This window comes from Arvicola amphibius, chromosome 4, assembly GCF_903992535.2.
Source record: "Arvicola amphibius chromosome 4, mArvAmp1.2, whole genome shotgun sequence".
NCBI classification, from domain to species: Eukaryota; Metazoa; Chordata; class Mammalia; order Rodentia; family Cricetidae; genus Arvicola; species Arvicola amphibius.
Genome location: NC_052050.1, coordinates 6,927,692 through 6,954,973, shown reverse-complemented (window position 1 = coordinate 6,954,973; position 27,282 = coordinate 6,927,692). Strand labels below are relative to the sequence as shown.

The 27,282-nt window shown below is 48.7% G+C and overlaps 1 protein-coding gene across 1 annotated transcript; it reads left to right on the top strand.

The window, feature by feature from the left end:
- The first annotated feature begins 831 nt into the window (after window positions 1-831).
- LOC119812932 (CMRF35-like molecule 8) lies at window positions 832-13,657 on the top strand. The gene is given in 8 exon segments (XM_038327965.2): window positions 832-1,164; window positions 4,468-4,806; window positions 5,632-5,761; window positions 7,173-7,270; window positions 10,906-10,943; window positions 11,292-11,399; window positions 12,983-13,111; window positions 13,113-13,657. Coding segments are annotated over 8 exon segments (942 nt in total). The 5' UTR covers window positions 832-1,097; the 3' UTR covers window positions 13,146-13,657.
- Window positions 13,658-27,282: the final 13,625 nt, after the last annotated feature.

Sequence of the window (27,282 nt, the reverse complement as noted above, 5' to 3'; positions counted from 1 at the left end):
TCTTTTACAAGAGTTGCTGTGGTCATGGTGTCTCCTCACAGCAACAGAACACTGACCAAGACAAGAATCTAGAACGCAAAGTTTCTTACTTATCTTTAGTTGACCTGTGACATTATTGCCACTGTCCCTCAAGCGACCCTCCTGCCTCAGCGTCCAGAGTAGTTGCATAATAGGACTGTGCCTTTGCACCTGGCCATCAGAGAAATGAAAGGGGACCTGCAGGCTGTCTGGATCCCTTCTCAGGTTCAATGGCACCGCTACCCAGGAAAGAAGGTCACAGTCTGTAGAGCTCCAGGTCAAATGGAAGACATCTTTCTCCTTCCTTCCTTCCTTCCTTCCTTCCTTCCTTCCTTCCTTCCTTCCTTCCTTCCTTTCTTTCTTTCTTTCCTAACCAACCCTTCTTTCCTTCTTTCTCTGTGTAGCTCTGGCTGTCCTGTAACTCACTTTTTTCTTCTTTTTTCTGGTTTATTCGAGACAGGGTTTCTCTGACTTTGGATCCTGTCCTGGAACTAGCTCCTGTAGACCAGGTTGGCCTCCAACTCACAGAAATCTGCCTGCCTCTGCCTTCCAAGTGCTGGGATTAAAGGTGTGTACCACCATCACCTGACTTAGAAGATTCATTTCCAAGACCAGGTGCCCTTCAGGGACGCTGGAGCTATTAATGTTTGGGGGTCTAGGCCTAGAGCTGGGGTCCATGGGAGTAGAGATCCCAGGAAGGTCTCACAGTGAGTACCACCCAGGCAGAAGCAGCAGGAACTTCCTCCCACAAGGCTGCCATCCTGCCCACAAGAGTAGTGACTAGACGCCAATCAGAAAGAAGCCTGGCCCTGCACCCTGGGCAAGCAGGGTCGAGTAGACCCGAGAGCTACAGATCTCACCCTGGCAGTCATGGGATCTGCGCCGCACCCGGGCTTCCTCCACTGGCCTCGGAGCCCCCAGATTTTTTCATTTTCTCAGTAGCTCAAGGAACAGAACTAAGAGAAGTCAGAAACAAAACAGCTAGACACAACAAAAAGCAGAAGTGGGCGCTCAGAGACTGACCGTCCCCGACGGGTCTGAAACCGTGGCGGGTCCAGCCTGGCTTGTGTGTGGGAGAAATGCCCCTACTGGCCTCAGCTGTGTGGCTGCCCAAACTGCTGTTGCTGCCGCTTTTCTGGCTTCCAGGTGAGGAGGATGTCTGCCCAGGAGGGTGGGAGGCCTCAGGGAAATGCCATATAAGGCGCCGGAGCCTGGATTCCTCTGTGCACCAGACAGAACGTGGCCCCTGTGTCCTCTGTGGAAGGTGGAGGGCCAAATGTTCACACTGCTGAGGAAGGGGCCAGCATCTCGCTCCGCACTCAGCTGTCAGAACAAGGGACAAGTCATACACAGTGAGGGCTGGTGGCTGCCCTGGAGGGGTGCCGAGAGGAATTTTGGATGGGTTAGAACAGGAAAGAGGAGGGCGTGGCAGGTGGTACCATCGTGAGGGGACAGGGGCTGTGCTGGGAGACCCTGAGAGGTGCCTGTTGGTGGTGAGGTCTGTGAAGAGATTTAGTCAGTCTGTTTTTTTTTTTTGTTGTTGTTGTTGTTTTTTGGTTTTTCGAGACAGGGTTTCTCTGTGGCTTTGGAGCCTGTCCTGGAACTAGCTCTTGTAGTCTGTTTTGTCTTGTCTGGTCTTCCTTTCTTTTTTGGTTTTTCAAGACAGGGTTTCTCTGTGTGTCCCTGGCTGTTCTGGAACTTTGTAGAACAGGCTGGACTTGAACTCAGAGATCTGCCTGTCCCAAGACTAAAGGGACCACTACTCCCTGCTAGTTTTTTTTTTTTGTTTTTGTTTTTTTTTGTTTTTTTTTTGTTTTTTTTTTTTTTTTAAGATTTTTTTCCCCTTTTACTTTTGGGACAGGGGCTCACTGTGTAGCCCTGGAATTTACTATGTAGATTAGGCTAATCCTAAACTCACCAAGATTGCCTTCCTCTGCCTCTAGAGTGTAGAGATAAAAAAAGAAAAGTGAAGTGGGTAGCTTTCAGCAGGCCCTGCCAAGGTATGCCACTAAGCAAACACACCACGCAGTCGCAGCAGAGTTAGTGCAGGAGGTTTATTGGGGGAGGGGAAGGGGGGGGAAGGCCATGTTGGAATGGGGACATGAGAGGGGCAGGCAGGCAGACAAAGACAGGCAGAGACCCGGGAAGAGGAGCAAGAGACCAACCGGAAAGACAAGAGAGCGGGCTGTGCCTGGTGGGTACTTTGAAGGGACGCACATGTCGCATAGCTGGCTGTAGAAAGGCACCTGGCGACAGATGATGCCTTAACTGCTTTGGTGGCAGCTGCAGGCTGCTGTGGCAGAAACTAAGAGTGGGTGTGTGCCACTACATTCCACAAATTACTTTTCTTTATTCTTTGAAAAGTTCCTGGATGTGAACAATGTAGTTTGATCATATCCAGCCCTCACCCTCCCTGCAACTTCTCCCAAGTCCATCCCAACTTCATATTATTATTGTCTTTTCAATAACCATTGAATCTGTAGCTTTAGAGCCTGTCCTGGAACTAGCTCTTGTAGACCAGGCTGGTCTTGAACTCACAGAGATCCGCCTACCTCTGCCTCCCGAGTGCTGGGATTAAAGGCGTGCGCCACCACCGCCCGGCAGAGAAACCCTGTCTCGAAAAACAAAAAAAAAAAAACAAACAAACAAAAAAAAAACAAACAAAAAAAAATAACCATTGAATCTGACTAGCACTGCCTCTATGCATATGGGTGTGGGGTTATCCACTGGGGCAGGGGCAATGTATAAATGACCACTCCCCAAAGAAAAGGAGTCTCTCTCTAATCCCAGCACTCTGGAGTCAGGCAGGCAGACCTCAGAGTTTGAGCCTCGTCTGCACAGTGAGTTTCAGGCCAGCAGAGGTTGAAAAACATTGTCTCAACAACAACAACCAAAAAAAAAAAAAAAAAAGAAAAGAAAAGAAAAGAAAGAAAGAAAGAAAAGAAAGAAAGAAAGAAAGAGAAAGAAAGACAGACAAAACAAAACGTTCTGTTCTTGGCATATATTGGTCATTTGTAGTTTCAAACCAAACAAGCAAATATTGGTTTTATCTGAGTTTACACATTTATAGAAGTTTGAACATCATTTAGGCTATTTTTCCTTTTATTTGTTTGGGCTTTCTTCTTCTTCTTCTTCTTCTTCTTCTTCTTCTTCTTCTTCTTCTTCTTCTTCTTCTTCTTCTTCTTCTCCTCCTCCTCCTCCTCCTCCTCCTCCTCCTCCTCCTCCTGCTCCTCCTCCTCCTCCTCCTCCTACTCCTCCTCCGCCTCCTCCTCCTCCTCCTCCTCCTCCTCCTCCTCCTCTCCTCCTCCTCCTCCTCCTCCTCCTCCTCCTCCTCCTCCTGCTTCTTCTTCTTCTTCTTCTTCTTCTTCTTCTTCTTCTTCTTCTTCTTCTTCTTCTTCTTCTTCTTCTTCTTCTTCTTCTGTTCCCTTCAGGATTTAAGGAGATTTGAAGGTGCCATTCTGAGGGCAGTGGTAGAAGGTGCAAAGCCAGCCATCTATGGTGGAGGGGGGGCAGGGGGACAGGGAGAAGCATCCATGAGGGTCAGGAAAGACACAGGAGGGCTGGGAACTGGCGTTTACTCATTAAGCACTTCAGAACTGGGGGGGGGGAGATGACTTAGTGGAGAAAGTGAGAGCCTGCGTTTGGATCCCCAGCACCCACTTAAAAACTGGGCTTGGTCTGTGTCTCTGTACCCAGAGCTGAGGGTGCAGAGACAAGTGGAACTTCTCCTCTGCTGCAGGCATTGTACTCTTGTACATGAGCCTATACACAAACACGTATGCACATATGAAAATAAAAGCAAAATCGGCGAGAGCTGGCTCAGTGGTTAAGTTCACTTACTGCTCTTTCTGAGGACCAGGGTTTGGCTTCCAGAACCTACATAGTGGCTCACAACTACCTCTAACTCTGGTTTCTGGGCACCTCACACCCTCTTCTAGCTTCCAGGAGCTTCTGCATGCATGTGTAGGGTGCACATAAACTCTCACAGATACACACAAACATAATAAATAAGCCTTAAAGTAAAATCTTAAAAAAAAAAAACCAGAACCTCAAAATCAGCAAAGTGAACCTAGGTGGAGAGAGCCAGCCCTCTCATTATCTGCCCACCCCCAACTCCCCTTCCTGGTCACAGGGTCATGAGGACTTTGGGGGAGCAGGGTATACAGCTGGCCACTGTCTTCTGCTCGGGCTCATATTCCTGTGGTGGGACCATGTGGGGGTGTGGCTATTCTCCCAGGTCCTGAGATGTCCAGGGCTGGCATGTTTGAAAACATGAGGCCTTAGTGGGTGGGAGAGACTGGGGGGATTAAGGTTGAAGGAAGGAGCAGGGCAGAAAGGGAGGGAACCCTGGGATGATTGATGGGAGATGAGGGAATGGAGGATGAAACTTTTGGGGATCTACACCCCATCCAGCTGTGAGGGTGCAGAATTGTGGCTTCTGTTTTCCAGGCTGTGTCCCTCTTCATGACCCCAGCACTGTGACAGGCACTGTGGGGGAATCCCTGAGTGTGCGGTGTCAGTATAAGGAGACATACAAGAGCAATGCCAAATACTGGTGCAGAGACTCACTGATATTGTGTAACGATATTGTCAAGACCAGACCCCCAAATGAAGCTAGGAATGGCCGAGTGTCCATCAGGGACCATCCAGCCAACCTCACCTTCACAGTGACCTTGGAGAACCTCGCCCTGGAGGATGCAGGCACCTACAAGTGTGGAGTGGATGTACCGTTTATGACTGATGACTACTTCAAGGTTGTGGTGTCTGTGGTTCCAAGTCAGCTCCCAGGTAAGTCCCCTATAGCATCATGACAGCTGCAAAGTGGCAGGAATTTCTGGGGTGGAAATCAGCTTAGAGCCCGAGAATACATGATGTGTGGTGGGGGAATGGAGGGGAGGGACAGACAGGGACAGGGCAACAGTCAGGGTGGCATCCTGGAGTAGCTGCATCCTGGAGTAGCTGCATCCTGGAGGAGTAGCTGCATCCTGTGGGAAGGAAGGTGCTGGCTTGTCAGGGGATGGGAGGCAGAGAGAGAAGAGTGTGGCCAGGACAGAATTCTGTGTCCTGTGGAGTGACCCATGGAAGCTAGAATCCAGGGGTGTGTTGGGGGCTGAGCAGAGGGTCAGCAGGGGACAGATGGTGACAGTGCTGTGTGCAGAGGGAGCTTTCACGAGTGGCGCCAGCTTTGCAGCTACTTCTCTTTGGCAGCATGTGGCTGAGAGAGCAGACCTAGCGTGTGGTTTTGACTCAGGTGGGTAGGGGGTGGTGGCTGTGTCGTACATGCAAAAGATCAGCTGATTAAGGAGGCCATCCCATCCTGCTCCTTTGTTTGGTGTGAAATCACCTCAAAAACAACCCGCTGGCAGCTGGCCAGGGCGGTGAAGGCCTGTGATCTTAGCATTCAGAAGGCAGAGGTAGGAAGATCACAAGTTCAGGGACAGCTAGGGCTGTAGACTCCATACTGAGATCCTGTCTCAAAACATAAAGAAAAAAAGAAAAGGAGGAAGGAAGGAAGGGAGGGAGGGAGGGAGGGAGGGAGAGAGAGAGGGAGCCATTGGCTAGGGGCAGAGTCTGAGGAGATTCACTTGGTTGGATCTGTGGTTTTATCTCCAGCATCAACACAAGGGACACTTCCGGTGCCTACCAGCCTGGCCACTAGCCTAATCACCAGTCTGACCACTGAGGGTCCCACCCGAGGATCCGTGAAGGAACACCATGAGCATCCTGGGCCCTCGGGCTTGAGGTGAGGTGAGGTGCCCTGGTCCCTGACCTGGAGGTAGCCACCCCAGTCATGTGGTCCGCTGTAGAAATGAAGCGGCAGGGCTGCGTCCCGCCACCCGGCCGCCGGCTAGCTTTACACCCGAAATAATTACACGGAAACTGTATTCTTTTAAATCACTGCCTGGCCCATAGTTTCAGCCTCTTATTGGCTAATTCTCACATCTTTTTTTTAACCCATATTTAGTAATCTGTGTAGCACCACGAGGTGTGGCTTACCAGGAGAGATCTTAACCTGCGTCCATCTCGGAGAGGAGAAGCATGGAGACTGCCTGAAGTGTCTCCCCCTCTTTTTCAGAATTTTGTTCTGTCTACTCTGCCTACCTAATTTTCTGTTCTCTTAAAGGGCCAAGGCAGTTTTCTTTATTAGTTAACCAATGAAAGTAAAATAGACAGATAACTCCTCCATCAGTCCGCTCAGAAGAATGACTTCCAGAACTATAAGGGCTTGGCGTGAGAACCCCTGGTTCCTGACTTGAAGGTGGTGGCCCTTCTCCTCAGAGGGGCTTAAGTAGGCTTTGTGGCCATGTGCTGCTGTCATACCCCACTGGCTAGACACTCCTGTGTTGCTGGCTCCAGTCCAGATAGGAGACCGTAGGTCACTTACCATCCTGGGCCTGCCGATGCTGAAGACAGGAAGAGCTCAGGCTGGGGAGGACTCAGAGTGTAATGGAAGGGAGAGTAGCATGGAAGAGGCTGGTGACATCCCGACAGACATGGCTCGGGGCTTTATAGAATGTTCACTTTCGTACCTCGTCATGATATTTATGTTACCACGTGTCTTAGTTATCTTCCTATGGCTGTGACGAAACCACCATGGCCAAGGCAACTTACCATAGAAAGCGTTCACTTGGGGCTAGCAGTTTCAGAGGGTTAGAGTCCGTGACCATCATGATAGGAACACGGCAACAGGAGGGCGGGCATGGCGCTGGAGCGGTAGCTGAGAGCGCATGTCGTGTGACACAGTCACAAGGCAGAGAGAGCTAACTGGGAATGTTGTGGGCTTTTGAAACTTCAAAGTCCACCCTTCAGGGACAGATCTCCAACAAGGTGGCACCTCCTAATCCTTTCCAAGTAGTTCCACCAACTGGGGACCAAGTATTTAAATATATGAGCTTATGGATGGAACCTTATGGAGGACATGGACAGAAATCTCCATGTCGTCAGTAACTATTTCCAGGGTTCAGACTGTCCGCTCCGACCCTGTTGGGCGCTGCAAATGGATCCTGGAACTGACTGGAGTTAGTGTGGACCCTATAGGTTTTGAAAGTCAGGAGCTGGTGGTATACGCGAGGCTGGGTAGAGCACTTGACTAGCGTGCATGAGGCCCTGGGTTTAATTCCCAGCCCTGAATAACTAACTCCCTCCCCTTAAAGCCTCCCGGTGCTGCTGTCCGTGTTAGCTCTTCTGCTGTTCCTGTTGGTGGGGACCTCTCTGCTGGCCTGGAGGATGTTCCAGAAGCGTCAGGTCAAAGGTGAGTTAGCTCCCTGTGTCCTCTGTCCCTACTCCAGGGTGGGTGGATTCTAGCCACGGTCTTTTGCCTTCAGTACCCTGTCCCCAGCTATTAAAACAGGCACCGCATGAAGCACACACCCTCAGGGCTCAGCTCACACTCAAGTTGACCCTAGAGGGAGGGCCCCAGAGTTGTCCCTGTGTATAGTGGTTACATACTTCAGGAGATAGGTCCCTAGAGACCTTTCTCTTGAGTCCTAAGTGGTTGTCCCATGGTTTTTAAACTTCCATTTAAAACCTTCAGTGGCCTCCCATACTCTTGAGAGGCTCTCTGCAGGGCTGCTAGGCCTCCACAGTGCACCCTGCCCACCCCACTCCTACCACCTCCCCCCACTTCTTGTGACATTTGGTTATGAGGCAGAAGCCTCAGCTCCCCCACCCCACTCTCTCCTGGGTTTATTCTGCAGGCTGAAACTGCCACCGCTGGCCTTCCCTGGCTTACTCCCTAGTCTCCAAGCACTGCCCTCAGATTTTCTTTCCTTGGACTTTTTCCTTGAGGGCTTCAGGCCCTCCTGGGTGCCCCCTGTACCTTGCCTATTATGGTTCTTTTTGTACTAGATGCTTCTCAACAGCATCCGTGGCTGCCACCTCATGTCCCTGTGCCCCGCTTCAGGCCTGGGCCATAGTGGAGAAGGTCATTATTGGGTTTAGTATCTTTAGTCACGCAGGGACCCTGTGAAGCATCCTGGTAACCCGAAGTCCCACCCTCCCCGAGTTCAGATTGACAGACAGGACTTGCACAGGGTGCGCGCCAGCAAGCATGTTCTCAACAAACCCAGAACCATGAGTAAGCACAGGGACTGAATGACAAAAGGACAGAAGGACAGGGCTCTGGCCTCCACCAGGGGAGCTGCTGGCTTCCTTCCTGTGCTGAGACTTCATGAGCACAGGGCCCTCAGGGCCATCTTTGTTCACGTTCCTGAGGCTTCAGTGAGGGTTGGTAGCAGAAATGAGGCAGCTCTGTCCTACAGCTGTCGTCTGGGCTGCTGCGTGCTGTTGGTGGTGGCACAGGGACCCCAGGCCTCAGCCACATCTCTGACTGCTTCTGGAGGCCCATGGGGCAGCGGCCAACTCAGAGCCTCTTGGCACAGCAGCAGAACTGTTTTCCTTTTCCAGTTGGTCTCTCTCTCTCTCTCTCTGTCTCTCTGTCTCTCAAGTCAGGGTTTCTCTGTGTAGCCCTGGCTGTCCTGGAACTTACTCTGTAGTAGACCAGGATGGCCTTGAACTCACAGAAATCCACCTGTCTCTGCCTCCCGAGTGCTGGGAGTCTGGCTCTCCATTCTCTTTCGGGGGGGCCTCCTGAGCTGCAGCCCTCATGTGGTTCCACTAACCACATGGGACTTTCCCAGCCTGGACAGTTCTAGTTCTGTGAGTTTAGCACACTCACTGGGGTGCCCTTTCACCCAGAAACACTGTGACCCCACAGATAGCTTCCCCTTTAGGAAAGATGTAAGAGAGTGCATTGGCTCATGTAATCCCTGCGCGTGGGAACAGAGGCAACAGGATTGCGGTGAGCTCGAGACCAGCCAGGACTACATAGGGAAGACTCTGCCTCAAGAAACAAAGCCAAAAAGAGGGGGCAAGGAGAGGATTGCTGTAGGAAACCTGAGAAATAAGTAAAAGCAACAAAGAAGATAGAAATTATCTTAGGTACACAGTAAATCAAAATCCCGTCTCCAGAAAACCAGCCACTGTACTGAAGGAGTGTGAGTTCCTTCCAGTCTTTTATCTAAGTCTATGTGATTTCTTTAAATTTTTCCCCCAAAACCAAAGAGAAAGAAAGAAACAAAGAAACAAAGAAAGAAAGAAAGAAAATATGGAGAAAAAATATTTATGGGCTGGACAGTGGTGGTGCATTCTTTTAGTCCCAGCACTGGGGAAGTAGAGGCAGGAGGATCTCTGTGAGTTCAAGGCCAGCCTGGTTCCACAGAGCAAGTTCCAGAAGAGGCTCCAAAACTACAGAGAAACCCGTCTCAAAACAAACAAACAAAAAAACCAAACCAAACCAAAACAACTACAACAAATAGAGGTATAAACAGAGATGGAACTTTTCTTTTGTCCCAACCACCTGGTCCCAAATAATCACATAAAAGTTTATATTAATTACAAAATGCTTGTCCTATAGCTTACACTTATTACTAGCTAGCTCTTACAACTTAAATGAGCCCATTTCTATTAATCTACATTTTGCCACGTGGCTTCGTTCTTTAGCATGTCTTGTTTCTCAGGAGGCTTGCTCGCAGCACTCTCCTTGACTCTGTCCTTCATCTTTTGATTTTCAGTTTGATTTTCCTGCTTAGCCTTGTTTTGTCTCGCTAAAGGCCAAATCAGCTTTATTACTAACCAGAAGTAATACATATTCACAGTGTACAGTAGGATTATCCCATAGTATTTCCCCCCTTTCTGTCTAATCAAAAGGAAGGTTTTAACTTTTTTTGTTTTGTTTGCCTTTTTGTTTTATTGAGACAGAGTTTCTTTGTGTAGTTTTGGAGCCTGTCCTGGAATTCATACCATAGACCAGGCTAGTCTTGAACTCACAGAGATTCGCCTACCTCTGTCTCCCAAATGCTGGTATTAAAGGTGTGTACCACCACTGCCTAGCAGGAAGGTTTTAACATAGTAAAATTACATACAACAAAACAGTTATCAGGTAAGAATTACAGTTACAATATTTAGTCCATTTGTATTTGACAAAATTAAAGAAAATATTTAATTAGCTATCCTATCTTGAAGAGCTTAAAGTCTTATATCACATTTATCTTTTATCATAACTAAAAAAGACTAACTATAATTTTCTAGTCTTTAACTTCATCAAAGATTTGAGAAGAAAGTAACATTAATTGAGTAAGCAGGAAGAACAAGTAAGCAACTTTCAAAAAAATGTGAGAAATGACAGAAACAGCTGGCTACCTTGACAGTCACCAAAGGCTCCTCTGCAATGTTGGGGCATCCATTTTTGGCCTAAAGGCCTAGCATATCTGACAGACTTTCTTATGAAGCAAGGAATTCTGAAAGACTTTCCTACCTTGTCTTGGCAAAGTTCAGCAATAAAATAAAATAAAATTCCATGTTTTTATTATGTGTATATGTGTGTTGGGGTGGTTGTACATGTGTGTGTGTGCGCGCTCAACCCTTGGAAGTCAGAAGTGAGCCTGCATCCCTTGGAGCAGAGGCAGTTGTAAGCTGACTGATGTGGGTACTGGGAACCAAATTCAGGTCCCTGGAAGAGCAACCAGTACTCTTAACCTCTGAATCATCTCTCCAGCCCCATGTGTGATTTCCTAAAGCTCTTCTTTCATAGCCAGGCAAGGTGGCACATCTCTGTACTCTCAACCCTTGGGAGACTGAGACAGGAGGATTAGGAGAGTTTGAGAGCAACTTGGGCAACATAGCAAGACACCCTCCACTTCAAAGAACAAAACAAAACAAAAAAAACCCTTCATGCCACTTATTATAGCATTTCCACTACTATTGAATGTCCTAGAAATCCCAGACCTATTGTTGAAGTCTCCAAGGAAAGCCTTTCAGGGTATAGCACGCCTCTCCTCCCTGCCCACTTTTGTCTGTGGTTTCACCTCCTTCTCTTTCTCTCTCTAGCTGATAAGCATCCAGAAGTATCCCAGAACCTCCGGCAGGTAAGGTAGTTACTTACATCAGGAGGTCGGGAGGTATGTCAGGGTGGCTGGACGAGAAGGGAGTAAAGGGAGGCAGCCAGGGAACCCCTGGACTGGGCAGCTGTACTTGTTCCAGAACAGGAGAACAGCACTTGGAGATCTAGTGGTCAACTCTTGTCCCAAGTTCTGTCCAGTCTGTCCCCCTCTGGCCAGGACAGTGGACTTGGATGAAGGGGGGATCCTAGAGAGAACAGGGTGGAGGAGGCAGGATGGTCACACAGTGAAGTGGGTGGGAAATGTCTTCAGAGGAGCAGGTGGGGGGTGCGGGTGGGAGGGATGACTCCATGGATGACATTTGACCTTCTGCAGGCTGCTGAGCCGAGCGAGTCCCAGTATGTGAATCTACAGCTGCATACGTTGTCCCTGAGGGAAGAGCCAGCACCACCAAGACAGGTAGAGGTGGAATCCAGCACAGTGGTAAGTCTGAGAGCCCGGTTCCATGCTCTCATGTGGGCCATGCAAGGGTACCACACAGGGGTGGGGGAGGACAGAGAGGGAATGGGACACTGGCTCAGGATGGCTATATAGAAGATGGGTCAGGTGGAGACGCAGTGAGAGTAGAGGCCCTTAGGAAGACCAGGTAGCAAGGAATAGGAAGTAGGATTACAGGAGTGGCCAGCATCTACAGTCTTGACAGTCAATAAATCACAATCTGCTATTTCTCCTAGTGTTGGTGCCTTCATCTCTTTGGTATCAACTCTTTAGACCTAACATTTTACAGGTAGGGTCAAATAGAAGCTGAGGGAGATTTAAAAATCAAAGGCTTTCTAGGGAGACTCCCCACCCCAATCCCCCAGGCTCAGAGCCCTCAGATGCCCTGAGGGATGTCATAGTTTGGTGGCAGGAGATGGATGATGTATTCTGAAAAAGTAAGCTTTCAGAGTGACTTGTCTCCCTGAATGTGTCTGCTCTGGTCCCATTCAACCAAGGCTGCTGATCCTGCTCCATGAAGGAAGCAGGGAGGGGTTCTGTCCCACACCCATTCTGGATCACCCAAGCCATGACTTCTCCGTACTTGTTGCCAGTATCTTTTTAAAAATCATTCAGTTTTATTTCACATGCATTAGTGTTTTGCCTGCATGTATGTATGATGGTGTCGGATCCTCTGGAACTGAGTTACAGACTGTTGTGAGCTGCCATATGGGTGCTGGGAATTGAACTCAGGTCCCCTGGAGGAGCAGCCAGTGCTCTCAACCACTGAGTATCTCCAGTCCCTTGCCAGTGTCCTTTGAGAATGAGATGTGGGCAGGGACCCCAGTGTCCTCATTTTAAGCAGCTGGCTGCCTCTAGTTCCTCAGATGATGCCATGTGTCTGCAAACCCCATCCCTTCACCACATGACACGTCCTCATGTTTTCCCAGTTATGGAACTGGCAACACCCTGACATTGTAGGCGAAAGTATCTATGCCACCAGCCAGCTCCCAAATAACCACACAGAGACTTGCTATTAATTATAAAAGCTCAGTTGATAGCTTAGGCTTATTACTAACTAGCTCTTATAACTTAACCAATATTTATCTTATGTGCTGTCACAGGGCTCATGGCTTGCCAACTAATTTTCTGTACGTCCTGTTCCCTGTGCATCTGCCTGGTGACTCCCTATGACTCCACCCTTCTTCCTAGCATCCTTTCAGTCTGACTTTCTTGCCTAACCTCTTCTTGCGTAGCTACTGGGCAGTTATTACTTCATTAAACCAATGAGAGCAACACATCTTCACAATGTATCAAAAGATTATTCCACAGCCTGGCATCACCTGGTAGCTAATGATTGCAAATGTGTTGGAAGCTAACTTTCTTTTCCCTCTGGTACAAGTAAGCCTGTGACCAAACACAGCCAGTAAACCTTAGACCCCTTGTGCCATTGTGGCTACCTCTGCTGGCCATGGTTTAACCAGCATGGGGACTTCCCATTGTGGTTTCACCAGGTGGGTCGGTGAGTTCAGTTGTGAAGGCATATGTGTGCCCTTCTCTCGGCCTGAATCTGGGGTCTCTTTCCGCAGGGATTCCCCCAGGAAGAGCTTCACTATGCATCCATGGCATTTGACTCAGAGAGGCAGGATTCTCACACCAATGGGAATTCCCCACGGCCGCCTGAGAACACAGGAGCAGAGTACAGTGAGGTCCGGAAGCCCAAGGGAAGGCCTCTCTGACCCTCACCTGTGATTCCCTATCACCTGATCCTCTCAATGGTGACCACCGCATTCCTGAGCTGCCTGCAGGCTGTTGCCCCCAATGTCATGAGCCTAGCTGGCTTCACTCAAGATGAGCAGGAACCAAGGCTCCGTGGGGACAGAGGCTTGTCCCCGCTGGCTCTCTCCTCTTAGCCTGCATTTCGTTCTACCTTTGGGTGTGGAAGACGTAGTCGCTGCATCTCTTGGGGCTTTGGGAAGTGACATGGTTCATATAGAAGGGCACTGGTGTTAGCTTTGTAGTGTCCACCCAGCAGGAACGTCGATGATCTCTGGGGAAGGTGGAGAAACTGCGAAGAAACATGAGAATGCGAAGGAAGGGGAGTTGTGGAGGCATGAAACACCAGCTCCCCCATCTCACAGAGAACCAAAGCCAAGCTCTGAGGGAGGAGCCTGGCCCATGACTCCAAGGTCAGGGGAAAGTTCCTCTGGACTCTTAGATAAAAGATGAAATAAAGCTTAAAATATCTTCTTCAGGGAGAAGAAAAAAAACCCGATGTCTGTTATATGCCTATAGCCCCATATTAAAGTCCAGCTTTGAAATCAGAGGAGCCTTTGGGATACAAGGGCTTGGGAAGGATGTGACCACTGGGCTGGAGAGGGTAAGTCATAACCGTTGTTCCCAGATGGAACACACAACAGTATTTTCTTACCAGGGTAATTTTAAACTTGAATCCAAAGGTGGCTGTGAGTGTTTCCAGCCCACAGCAGCCACAGGGGCCTTGAAAACCACATCTGATGCAGTAATTTTTCTTAGAACTTTTCATATCGCTTCAGAAGCAACCTCAAGGGTAAGACCTCTCCAAAGAGTGGAGAGCTATGGCTATTCGTGACTTTAGATTTTTTTTTAAAAGACAGAATTCTTTATAGCCCAGGCTAGCCTTAAGCTTGCTGTCTAGTCAAGGATGACCTTGAACGTCTGATCTTCTCACCTCTACCTTCCTTGTGTTGGGAATATCCACGTGGTGTATATCACCATGCCCATTATTTGTGGTGCTGGGGAGTCTAACCTAGGGCACTCCCCAGCCTGGATTCTTTAGATTCCAGCTCATGCACCCCACCCACCACGTGTGTATGTGCTTGCAGTATGCATACCCATGAGCCATCCCAGATACTTCCCATGCTTCTTGTACTGATGTTCTGAGACACAAAAGGGGAAGAAACATATACATGCAGATGGTGCATGCCCAAAGCCAACCTCCACAGTGTCGGGGAAGTCTGGGGGGGGGCAGTAGGGATTGTGGGTAGAGCTCACACAGCCCTGCTGTGCTCTCAGCTCTGTTCTAGGCGTCAGCCCCAAACCTACCAATGGCTCTTTCCACTTGAAAAAGCAGTGGGCACTGGATTGTGCAGAAAGGGCTCAAGAGACTTAAGGAGGAAGTGGGGAGGCTGTGATCAAAAATAGGCTGCTGGAACCACAAACAGCGAAGGCACGTAGATTTAGTCCGGCCACTAAACTAGACTGCCAACTAGGAGGAGTGGGCAGGGAAAGGAGAGCCCTACTTCCTGGTGTGAGTCACCCATGGTGGGAAGGTCCAAGTGCCAAGCACCCAGCCAGAGGGCACTTAGTTTTCTCCTCCTAAGGACATGTCTCTTCTTTCATTTTCTTCTCCTCTCCCGGCTCCTCTCTGTGTTGCCTAGGGCAGGTCAGCCCAAAGGCAGCTTTCATTCATTCATTCACTCATTCACTCGTTCATCTGCCCGTCATTCACCCAGCCATCCGCTCATCCACCCATCCACCCACCCACCCCTTCGTTCATCCATTTACTCCATATATTTCATTCGCTCATTGCAGAGCATTCAGGGACCTTCCGTCAACAGATGTAACAGATGATCAGAAAAGCTGCAGAGTGGTGGTGGCGCACACCTTTAATCCTAGCACTCAGGAGGCAGAGGCAGGCAGATCTCTGCGAGTTCGAGGCCAGCCTGGTCTACAGAGTGAGTTCCAGGACAGCCAGAGCTACACAGAGAGACTCTGTCTTGAAAAATCCAAAGCAAAACAAAACCCATAAAAACCAGATGCTTCAAATTTATCTTGAAGAGCGGCCATCAGGCTGGGTGGCGGTGGTACAACACACCTTTAATCCCATCATTCGGGAGGCAGAGGCAGGTAGGTAGTTTGAAACAGAGAAACCGTCTCTCTCTCTCTCTCTCTCTCTCTCTCTCTCTCTCTCTCTCTCTCTCACACACACACACACACACACACACACACACACAGAGAAGAGTGGCTGTCAGGACGCAGAAGAAGCTCTCAGTGTGTAAAAGTGCTTGCTGTACAAGTGTGAGGACCTGAGTTTGATCCCCAGAACCCATGTAAGAAGATGGATGTGCAATCAGCTAGAAGGCTCAGTGCCTGAAATGCTTATTTATTTTGTATACAATATTCTGTTTGTGTGTATGCCTGCAGGCCAGAAGAGGGCACCAGACATTATAGATGATTGTGAGCCACCATGTGGTTGCTGGGGATTGAACTCAGGACCTTTGGAAGAGCAGGCAATGCTCTTAACCTCTGAGCCATCTCTTCAGCACCCCCCCCCCAAAATGCTTGCCACACAAGTTGGGCAACCTGTGTAACCTCTGAGCCATCTCTTCAGCACCCCCCCTCCAAAATGCTTCTTGCCACACAAGTTGGGCAACCTGTGTTTGGTCCCTGGAGCTCATATAAAGATGGAAGGAGAGAACTTACTCCCCAAAGCAGTCCTCTGACCTCCACACCATGGCACATGAACCCCCACCCCACCTCCCCCAAATAATAATTTCAATTGTGAAAAAAATAAAAAAATTAAAAGTAGAATGTGTATCAAGAGAGCCTGTAATCTCAGCCCTGCTGCAGCAACATGGGAGGTGAAAACAGGTCCCCAAAGCTTGCAGACCATCTAGCCTGGTGGGCTGCAGGGTGAACCACAGAGACCATATCTCAATCAGGGTGGAAGTTGAGGACCCATACCTGAGATTGTCCTCTGTCACATGTGAGCCTGTATGCACACATATGAACACACACACAAAATGACCATCAGGGTCGGTGGCCCCGTTAGTTCAAAAGCTAAGGTGATGGATCTCATGCCTTCTTTAGCCGGGGCTTGGAGTGAAATGGGAGATAGTCGGGTGGGATCCCACAGCTCCACGGGAAAGCACTTTCTCCCTTGAGAACAAGAAACCGGGGTTCAGTCACAAACCTCGGCAGTGCTGTCTGTCATGCCCTTTTCTTGGGGGCATATGAACAAACATCTAGTCACCTCACCTAGGGGTCAACCCAAAGAGACAATTGCATCCCAGTCCAGCTTGATGAATCAATGAGCTTCCTGGGTTTCCTTAAGGTTACAATGAAAGCCCCACGCCAGTATAGGCACAGGTCTCCCCCAAATCCCTATATATGGAATCCCCCCACTTCAGTTAACTTCCCATCTCCTATGTACTCCAGCCTCCCCTCACATGCAGGTGGACAGAATTATGGGCAAATGGCAGGAAGAGAAGCATGCAGGAGGGAGTGGCAGGGATCTCAGGTGAGGGACTGATGGGGATGTTTGAAAGTCTCATGAGTGTGGACGATTACAGCTGCCGGCCCTTTAAGATGACGGTGGCCATGTCATGTCCAGGACAATGTTCCCCAGCATCTCTGAGGAATGCTGTTTGTCCTTGTGAGTAGTGTGTGTGTGTGTGTGTGTGTGTGTGTGTGTGTGGTGTAACAGAAAGTTGTCAGATCAAAATGGAGTCACTTCTGTCTGTCAAACTCTAACAGAGTCCAGGGCCCATTGTCTTAGTCTACTTTCTGCTGCTTCTTGAGCTTTTGGCTAAGATCGAGTGCAAACGACTGGAGGCTGGGACATTTAGAGGAAAAAGGTTCATTTGTCTTAGTGTTTTGAAGTCTGAGAGAGCCAAGTTAGGAGGCTTCATTGGGTGAGTGCCTCCGTGCTGATGGAAGTTCTGCAGAATCTACAGGAGGGAAGGGACTTCAGATTGGGAGAGAGACACACAGCAGACGCTGAGCGGCACTTTTAACAGACCCATTCTTTTTAAAATTAATGACGTTTGTGTAGGTGTGTGCAAATGTGTGTGTGCTCATGTACCAAAGTGTGTATGTGGCGATCCAAGGACAGTTTGGAACCTGTTCTCACCTTCCACCATGAGAGTTTCGGGGATTGAATTCACACTGTCAGGCTTGGCAGCAAGTGCCCTTAGCCACTGAGCCCCCCCCCCAAAAAAATTTTTTTTAAATGATACAGTGTAGCCCTGAAACTTACCCTGTAGATTAGGCTGACCCCGAGCTAAAAAAATCTACCTGCTTCTGCCTCCCAGTGGTGGGGTTAAGGTGTGCGCCACCGTGCCCAGCTTCCAACACACCTATACTTAAAATAACTTCATTAATCCAGTAATCTACATCCGAATCCCCCCTTTCTCTCAGCAGTCCTGGTGGTCGACCCAGGACCTCAGGAATGCTAACCAGGCACCATCCCATTCGGCTCTGTCTCCAATAAAAAAAATTACTGTTTTATTGAGAGACTGAGTCTTGCTAAGTTGCCAAGGGTGGCCTTGAACTCACTAACTCAGGCAGGTTTGGAACTTGCCTCGGTTTCTTTAGTAGCTGGCATGACAGGCCTAGGTCCAGGGCTGTTACACTCCAAGGTCCCGCCTGCTTCTACTGCCCAACAGGGGTTAAAATTCAATCTCTGTTCTGATGGGCTCATCCAGGTGGAGACATTTATGAAGAGGATCATTGCGTATATTTGATGACAATAACTGTCACCAAAGACTGTTTCCAAACCACAGCCTTGCGCAAAAATCATGATGAATTTGCACAAAGAACCACAGCCTTGCAGCAAGGCCACCCTTCCAGGCATCGGCCCAGAAGTTGCCTGCTCAGCCCCATGCTGACTCTGCCTTCAGTACTAATCTTTGCAGTGAGGACCATTTTCAACCCAGCTTCTGTAATCTCTCCCTCACCTTCCCATTAACCCTCACCTCCCTTTACTCTCTTGCTCTGTGGCACCTTGCATCCCCTGTAGCACTCATGGGCCATATTGCAATCTCATCACACCCGATAAGTTCTTTTCTTACCTGCTCAGTTTAGTACCTTCATATTACACTACCGGAGACCCCCCAGAGGGAGGGTGTTCTGGCTGGTTTTATGTCAGCTCGACACAAGTCGGAGTCCTTTGGCAAGAGGAACTTCAGTTAGGAAAATGCTCCCATTCAACTGGCCTGCTGGCAAGCCTGTACATTTTCTTGACCGGTGATGGATGTGGGAGGGGCTCAGGTCATTGTGGGTGGTGCCATTCCTGGGCTGGGGGTCCTGGGTTCTAGAAGAAAGCTGACTGAGCAAGCCATGAGGAGCAAGCTAGTAGCCATCACTTCTCCATGGGCTCTGCATCAGCTTCTGCCTCACGCAGGCTCCGGTTCTCCTGAGTTCCTGCGGTGACTTCTCTGTGACAATCTGAGATGTGGAACTGGAAGATGAAATCAACCCTTTCCTCCCCAGGCTGCTTTTGGTCACGGTGTTTTGTCACAGCAATAGAAACCCTAAGACAGGGGGTTTGGAGTGTTCCTATCAGCCCAGGCTGCCTGCCAATTGCAGCTGATAGAATAATGAGCTGCTATGTCCTTGTATCAAGCCCCAGAACCTGGGAATATATTTTAGTAAGTTAGGTGATGGCATATAGATTTTAAGTGAGACGTTCTTTCTGTGTGTGTGTGCACGTGCACACACTTGCACAAGAGTGTGTGATGAGTCTGAATTACCAAGGTATATTCAATTGTATGTAAGAGAGTGAAAGCCAGTGTTAACGCTGTTAACCAGAGCTGGCAGAGAGGGGGCGGAAAGAGATACAGGAGGACACAGAAGATGTAAAGTTGGGAAGATGCTGCACTGGTTCTGAAGATGGACGTAGGGGCCATGAACCAAAGAATTCAGGGCCCTCTGGCACCAGGAAAAGGCAAATGAAGGGCTCCCCCTAGAGGCCGCAGGAGGAACACACAGCCTGGCAACACCTTGGTTTGGGAATTTTGACCCAGAGCTGTAAAGTTGTAAATCTGTGCTGCTTTAAAACGGGGTCCCATAGATTGCGGTGCCAGTGCAGACCTGAACAGAGTGGGGACAGAAGTGGCCACAGGGAGGGCTCAGCAACAATGAGAGACAAGCCCTCAGAGAGAAGCCTCAAGAAGTGCCCTCAAGACCTGGGTATTGAAGGCTTGGCTGTCAGCTTGTAGAATGTTGGAAGGTGATAGACCCTCAAGAGATGGCACCCAGCCCCTTCCTCTTGGCTCGTTCTTCCCCTCACTGTCATCTGCCATGCACCGCGCCCCCGTGTCTGCGTTCGGTGCGCTTTTACCCTGTTACCGAGCTTCGGGCAAGGGGCAGGAGGTTAAAATACACAAACACATACAGACAGAGAGACAGCAACACGGGTCATCCTTGAATTCCCCAAGAATACCCCCTTTATTGTGTTCAGGGGCAGATTATATAGAGATAGCCACGCCCCAGCCAAACCCACCAGAAACCACTCTCCTGCCATCAGGAACTCCTGAAGGTCTCGTGCTCAGAGCAGCTGTAGGCACTCAGATCAGGGGATTACAAGAAATTCAGGATCTGGGGTCTCACTGCTCCCAATATCTCCCCCCTAAATTTTATATAAAACTGTCTGATCTTAAGTATTCGGGGGGATGAGGGGTCAGTATCTCCAGGTAACGTACTTCTGGCACTGCTGTGGCATCCGCCAGGCTAGGCACCGACTGGGCTGAGGCAATGTGCCTTCCACCACAGCCACCTAGCAAAGCTCTACTCCAACTGCCTTCTATCCCCAGGTGTATTTGTTCTGGGTCCAAACTGGTACATGAAGTGGAGCAGAACTCAGGGAAGCAGGCTTGCTGCTCTGCAACCACTGAAGGGGCCCCACTTAGGGAATTTGGGCGTTGTCAATCTGTCTGGCTACTTCCTGCTGAGCAGGGATGCTGCATTCTTAGGGGAATTTACTGCAATTTACTGCCATTTTCCAGTCGCGCTCGGACGCGAGTCGCGGTCATGCTGCGCTTCTGCGACCTGAGGCCCGAGCTGGAAGAGGGCCTAGCGTTCTTGCCTCGTCGGTCCTCGAGGCAGGTCCCGGGGTTTGCATGTGTCGCACGCAGCCCCTCAGCGCCCGCCTGGAGCCGCTGCTGCTCACACTCCACTGCAACATTTCAGGAGGTCTCAGGGATTCAAACCACATGATTATCGAATAAATCCTTAGGCTCTCATCATCTGTGGAGACAGAAACAGAACCTCCTTTCCAAAACATCAAATTCTTCAAGATACCTTTCTTAGCAGTTCCTAGAATTAAATGTCTTTCTCCAGTCCAGAACACAAAAGACAACACAGTCAACATATCATACATCTATATACACTTATCTTTTTAAGCTATATACTTTCTATCTTTTACCAATACTTATGCATTCCCCCTCCTGCTGGGGACAACCCTGTTCGCTTACCCCTCTTTCTTGGTTGGAGTTCCCTTTGCTGCCAAACCGAGCAAAGGACGTCAGGATTAACCATATACCCCAATCCACCCTCATCTTCTGAGGGCGACCTCTCAGCGTTTCCTAGTCCCGATATCTAGGCTGGGACCTCTAATTGCTGATATCTCGGTGGAGACCTCCAAATGCCGTGCACCGCGCCCCCGTGTCTGCGTTTGGTGCACTTTTACCCTGTTACCGAGCTTCGGGCAAGGGGGCTGGAGGTTAAAATACACAGACAGAGAGACAGCAACACGGGTCATCCTTGAGTTCCTCAAGAATGCCCCCTTTATTGTGTTCAGGGGCAGATTATATAGAGATAGCCACGCCCCAGCCAAACCCACCAGAAACCACTCTCCTGCCATCAGGAACTCCTGAAGGTCTCGTGCTCAGAGCAGCTGTAGGCACTCAGATCAGGGGATTACAAGAAATTCAGGATCTGGGGTCTCACCGCTCCCAACAGTCATCGGTGTGCAGTTCTGCCATGCATTCCCACCATGCTGTACTGTCCCCAGCAGGACTGCCGGCGTGTGCCACCACACCCACTTCTGATCACCTCTGTACGGTCCTACCTCCCAGTGCCATCACAGTGGCAGTTAAATTCAACCTGAGTCCCACTGTGGTGACTCATAGCTGTGATCCCCCGCAGAAGGACCACGGATGGTGGGAGGTTATCCTGGGCTACATAGTTGCATTGCAGGACAGCTGGGCTACAGAGTGAGACATTGTCTCCAAAAACAAACTAAACAATAAAACCAATGTCAATGTGAGTTTGAGAGACCATATCCATCCAAACCACAGGAAGAGACAGTGCTATGTCACTCAACCGTGATGTCATAGTCTAAGAAATGAGTTTGTCAGCGATTTTATCATTGTATAAATGAGTACATGTAGTAGACTACCTGTTACACACACATACACACACACACACACACACACACACACACACAGAGAGAGAGAGAGAGAGAGAGAGAGAGAGAGAGAGAATAGTGCTCCTCCTGGGGCCACTATGAACAAAACAACATGAGATTAGATTAAGCTCAAGAGAAAATAATGTACTCAAAAGCCATGATAAAGTAATAAAGCCTGGTGGTGGTGGCGCACGCCTTTAATCCCAGCACTCAGGAGGCAGAGGTAGGCAGATCCCTGTGAGTTCGAGGCCAGCCTGGTCGACAAGAGCTAGTTCCAGGACAGGCTCTAGAGCTACAGCAAAGCCCTGTCTTCAAAAACAAACAAGCAAACAAAAGCCATGATAGGGGTCAGTGAGGAGGCTCAGCGGATGAAGCACCTGCTGTATATGACTGCACTGACTCTACAGAGTTATCCTCTGACCTTCACATGTGTGCCGTGGCATGTGTGCGCTCCTCATGCTGCCCACATACACAAATAAAAAGATGTGATAAGTTAGAACTACATAAGGCTGCTGCATAACTATTTGGAATAAAATTATTTTTAATAAGTAGAGAGAACACTTTAAAATAATGCAAAGCACATTTAGACACACTCATCTATATATACTCATATACATAAATATGTATGTATTTAAGACAGCATCTCACATAGCATAGGCTAGCCTCAAACTTGCTATACAGCTAAAGATAACCTTGACCTTTTGATCCTTTTACCTCCACATGACCTATCATGACCAGATTTGTTGGTTTATTTTATTTTTTCCAATGTTGAGTCCAACCCCAGGGTTTGGAGCATGCAAGGCAAATAGTCTAACCACAGAGCCACATCTCTGGCCCCATACGTGCTATGGTTTTATATTCCTGGCAAAGGGCTGTAGGTGTGTTTATAGCACATGGTAAACCCACAAGTGGTGATGTGTGCAGCAATGACAGACAGCTCCGGCGTCACTAGGGGATAATGGTTCATCTCATGACATTCTTTTAGGTCCAACATTGCATATGTGGCCTGTCATTGACTCGATGTGGTTATGTGGCTTGTGACTGTACCAGGTCATTTTGCACGGATACATATTAATGTGGTCCACATGTTCCTGCTCCTCCAGCCACGTAGATGCCAGTCTTCCCATCCCCAGCTCCTCTTCCTGCCCCTAGTGCTGTCATGCCACACCAACTTCAGAGATCATTTTACATTCTCATGTAAGTACATCAGCACCATCCCATAATATTCCACAGTATGGCTAGACTAGATGAGCGTTCTACCACTGAGCTACATTTAAAGTAAGCCACAGCTACTTTATAGCTACATCTTACATCTTACTTTCAATTCTTAGCTAAATTTAGGAATCTCTGGACCAGGCTCAGTGGTGGGTAAGACTCCAGGAAGGGCAGTTGCAATGCCACCTTTGCTTTTAAAAAAGTTAGATAATTTTATGTGGGTATTTCACCTGCACGTGTGTCTGTGCACCACATGAGTGCCTGGTGCCCAGGGAGGACAGAAGTGGGCGTAGGATCCTCTGGGGCTGGAGTTGCAGATGGTTGTGAACTCACGTGTGTGCTGGGAGTCAAACCTTGGTCCCCTGGAAGAGCAGCCAGTGCTCTTAACTGCTGAGCCGTCTCTCTAGCACTCTTCTCTTTTCTTCTACAATTCAGGAGAAGCTTTTCTCTTGGCTTCTTGGGTGTGAAATGGAACACATCACAGGGTGCCTGGCCTTCAGTTCTTCAACTATAAAATGGGGGGAATCCCAATAACTCTTCATATGTTTGCAGATAGCAAAGTCTGGAAGTTACATTACAGCAATTGATGTGGTTCCAAGGTGCCTTTCTAAATCCAGTCCCCTCAGCCTACAGCAGTCATGGCTCATAGGGGAGACAGCAGAGCCACAGGGAAAAATTCCTTTCCGTGGTTTCAAACCTTGCAGCAATTGTGTAAGAGAAAAGAGATTGAGAGGAGAGAGCAACTCCCAGACTCAAATAGGGAAAAGAATCTAGAGTGGCTCATGGGAGGAGAGTTTGTGGGGTTCAGAGGGGGACCCCGACTTTAGAGTAGATAAGAACCCCAACTCAAGGACCTGCACTGGGGAATGAGAGAACCACTTTTGGAGGTGAGTATGGAAACTTGAAATCAGCCAATCAGAACTCAGATGAGCTTCGGGTCCAAGATTTGGCACCAATGAATGAGTGTAATAAAATGGTATATGCTGAAATGACTGAATTATGGATATGTGTACATACATATGTAGACACACACAGATACACACACACACACACACACACACACACACACACACACAGTGTATAGCCAGGCTGGACTTGAGCTCTTGATCTTCCTGCCACCCTGGTGCTAGGGTTGTAGGTGTATGATATCTTTCCTGGCTCAAGGTATGTCATCAAAATCTATTTCGCTTGCTCGTTTGGGGATGACCAAGGCTTCAGTCACACCGTGGAAAGCTTTAGCAGCAACAAAAGATCTTGCTCTTTGTTCTTCCGAGAACAGCAGCCTGAGAAGTGACTCCTGCACTCTTGAGGCTTAGCAGTTAACAGCAACAAACCCCACATTTTGTGATTTTCTTTCTTCCTTTTTCTTGTCTTTTCTCTGTGAGACGATTTTACCGTGTAACTCTGGCTGACCTGGAACTCACTATGTAGAGCCGGCTGGCCTCAAGCTCAAAGATCTGCCTGCCTCTGCCTTAAAGGACTGGAGCTAACTTTACTTATTTATGTGCACGTCTACACACACGGGAGCACACACACGTATGCATGTATATGTGGAGGCCAGAGGACATCCTCAGGCCTCATTTCTCAGGTACCATCCATCTTCTTCTTGAGCAGGCGAGGCTGGCTGTCCAGCAAGCCCCAGGGATCCCCTGTGTCCCCTCCCGAGCACTGGGATTACAAACGGATGCTAAATGCCCAGTTGTTTTCTTTTTTAATGTGAGCTCTAAGAATGGAACTTGGGTGCCAAGCCCTTTACTAATTGAGCTAACTCCTCAGTCTGATGGAAGGTATTCTAAGTTAGTTCTCAACCTTCCTAATGCTGCATCCTTCTAATACAGTTTCCCATGTTGTGGTGACCCCCAACCATAAAGTTTTGTTTTGTTTTTAAGATTTATTTGCTTATTATGTATGCAGTGTTCTGCCTGCAATGTATACTTGCAGGCCTGAGGAGGGCGCCAGATCTCATGATAGATGGTCTTGAGCCACCCTGTGGCTGCTGAAATTGAACTAACTCAGGACCTCTGGAAAAGTAGCCAGTGCTCTTAACCTCTAAGCTGTCTCTCCAGCCCCCATAAAGTTATTTTGGTTGCTACTTCATAACTTCAATTTTGCTACTCTTATGAATCGTAATGTAAATATTTTTGGAGATTAAGGTTTACCAAAGAGGTCACAACTCATAGGTTGAGAACCGCTGATACAGATAGGTCTTGTCCAAGAGGAGGAAGGGCCTAGGGAACACTTTTCTTTTCTTTTCTTTTCTTTTCTTTTCTTTTCTTTTTTTCTTTTTTCTTTTTTTTTTTCTTTTTTGACTTTGAACTTTAGTAATTCACAGGGCCACCTCCAGCGTTGGTTTGCAGAGCTGATTCCACCGTGGGCCAAATCTGAAGAATTAGACAGTCGTATGTCGCCACACTGTGGCGGTGGCAAGAACCGCACGTGTCTTGCTCTAGCTGACCAACCAAGACAAGGAATTTTGTATTTTCTGGGTCCTGCGGCTGAGAAGGGGAAGAGCTTGAATTAAGGGGAAGCACAGAAAACCCTTGCCTGGCACTCAACTCCCTTGCTCTTCCCTTGGTGTGCAAAGAGAACCCCAAACTTCCTGATCACGAGTTTCCTTGCCGTGCCCAATCGTGCAGTCCTGATTCTCTAAGTTTTCTGTTGATTGCAGCCTGCCCAAAGGAAGGGCCGCCACTGCCCCTGTGGTGGGTATAGAAAATATGGAACAGACTGCTAGACAGTGAGGCAAAAGACACACAAATCTTTTATTTTAAATTTTTGAGACAGTGTTTCTCTGTGTAGCTTTGGAGCCTGTCCTAGAACTCGCTCTGGTAGACTAGGCTGGCCTTGAAGTCACAGAGATCCACCTGCCTCTGCCTCCTAAGTGCTGGGATTAAAGGTGTGCACCACCACATGGCTTTTTGTTTGTCTTTTGAAACAGGGTTTCCCTGTGTTGCCCTAACTGTCCTGGAACTCTAGACCAGGCTGGCCATGAGCTCATAGAGATCATCCTACCTCTGCCTCTCAATTGCTGGGATTAAAGGCATAAACCAACATCACCTGGTTTATTTTAAGTTTTTGATACAGGATCTCATATTCTGGCCTCAACTTTGTCAGGTAAAAAAGGATGGCCTGGATGGCCTTGAACTCCTGATCCTCCTGCCTCCACCTTCCAAGTGCTGGGTTACAGGTGTGTACCATCATACCCAGTTTTATGTGGCTTCCTACATACCAAGGAGGAACTCCGTCATTCAAGACCATCTGAGTGCCAGGCCTGGAACTCAATGCCCAGTTCCCTTGTGTTGATTGCCATGGCTGCCCAGACTCTCTTTCGAACCTGGACTCCTTCATGTGCAGTCTCCTTGCCGCCTGTCCGAGGCTCTTTCCCGCTTCCTTTGGATCAGACTCTACAGTCTGGACCACCCGGCTCAGCAGAGCCCACAAGATACTTGTGGGGCACAAACGACTGCCAAACCAGGAGTTCTCACCTGTCTGGGAAGGAGAGTGACGTGTGCGAATGGCGGAACCTATGGGTACAGGTCAGTGGAGGCGTCAAGAGGAACCACCGACCAAAAATAGCCTCTGTTTATGTGACTCACTTCCCTTCTTTCTCCCTTCACCCAGCCCTTCCTTCTTCCCACTAGAAAACACATACATGGTTTTAAGTGGTGACACAGTCTCAAAGTGACCTGGAGACCAGTTTATGCATGGATGTCAAAACCCTATGAGGAAATACCATCAGTTTCAAAGATAAGGACATCCGGGTGCTGGGTATAGTGGCCCACGCCTGTAATCCCAGCACTTGGGATCAGTTAATTATGGCTACATAATTAACTAAGGAACCAGTGAACATAGGGACAGGCCTCCTCCTGAGGTGGAGGTGTGGTGGTGGTTTCCTGAAAGTGACTCTTGCATGGTAAGCAGTGTCTTGTAAGTGGAAGTGGGCCCAGCAACCTAAGAAAGGAGTCGAAGTCCATGCGTGCACGGAGGAGGGAGTATGTGCTACCTACCCTCAGAACCCAGGATGTGGGAAGTGCCGAGAAACCATACCAGAGAGTAAAGACCAGCTCACAGGACAGCTGGGGTGGCATGAGGTGGCATGTACCTGCTTAGATTTTTATTTGTAAATGATCTGAAGGCACTGGGAATTTATTTTTAATGTTCAAAACTACAGAGGAATATTCATGGTAGAAAAATCAGAAAAGAGCCTAGATACATGGCTCAGCAGCGAAGAGCACTGCCTGCTCTCCACAAGGCTCTGGATTTATTCCCAGCATCCACACAGTGGCTCACAACCATCTGTAACTGCAGCTGCGGGGAATCTGATGCCTTCTTCTGGCCTCTGAGGACACAGCACACATGCAGTGGACTATACATGCAGGCGAACAGTCAGACACACAAAATGAAGTAAAAGTAAAAAAAAAAAAAAAGCCTCAATGCTGGAAAACAGAGAAAAAAAGAGCTGAGCCATGCCCCTGCTCTTTGAGACTTAAAACACCTTTTCTG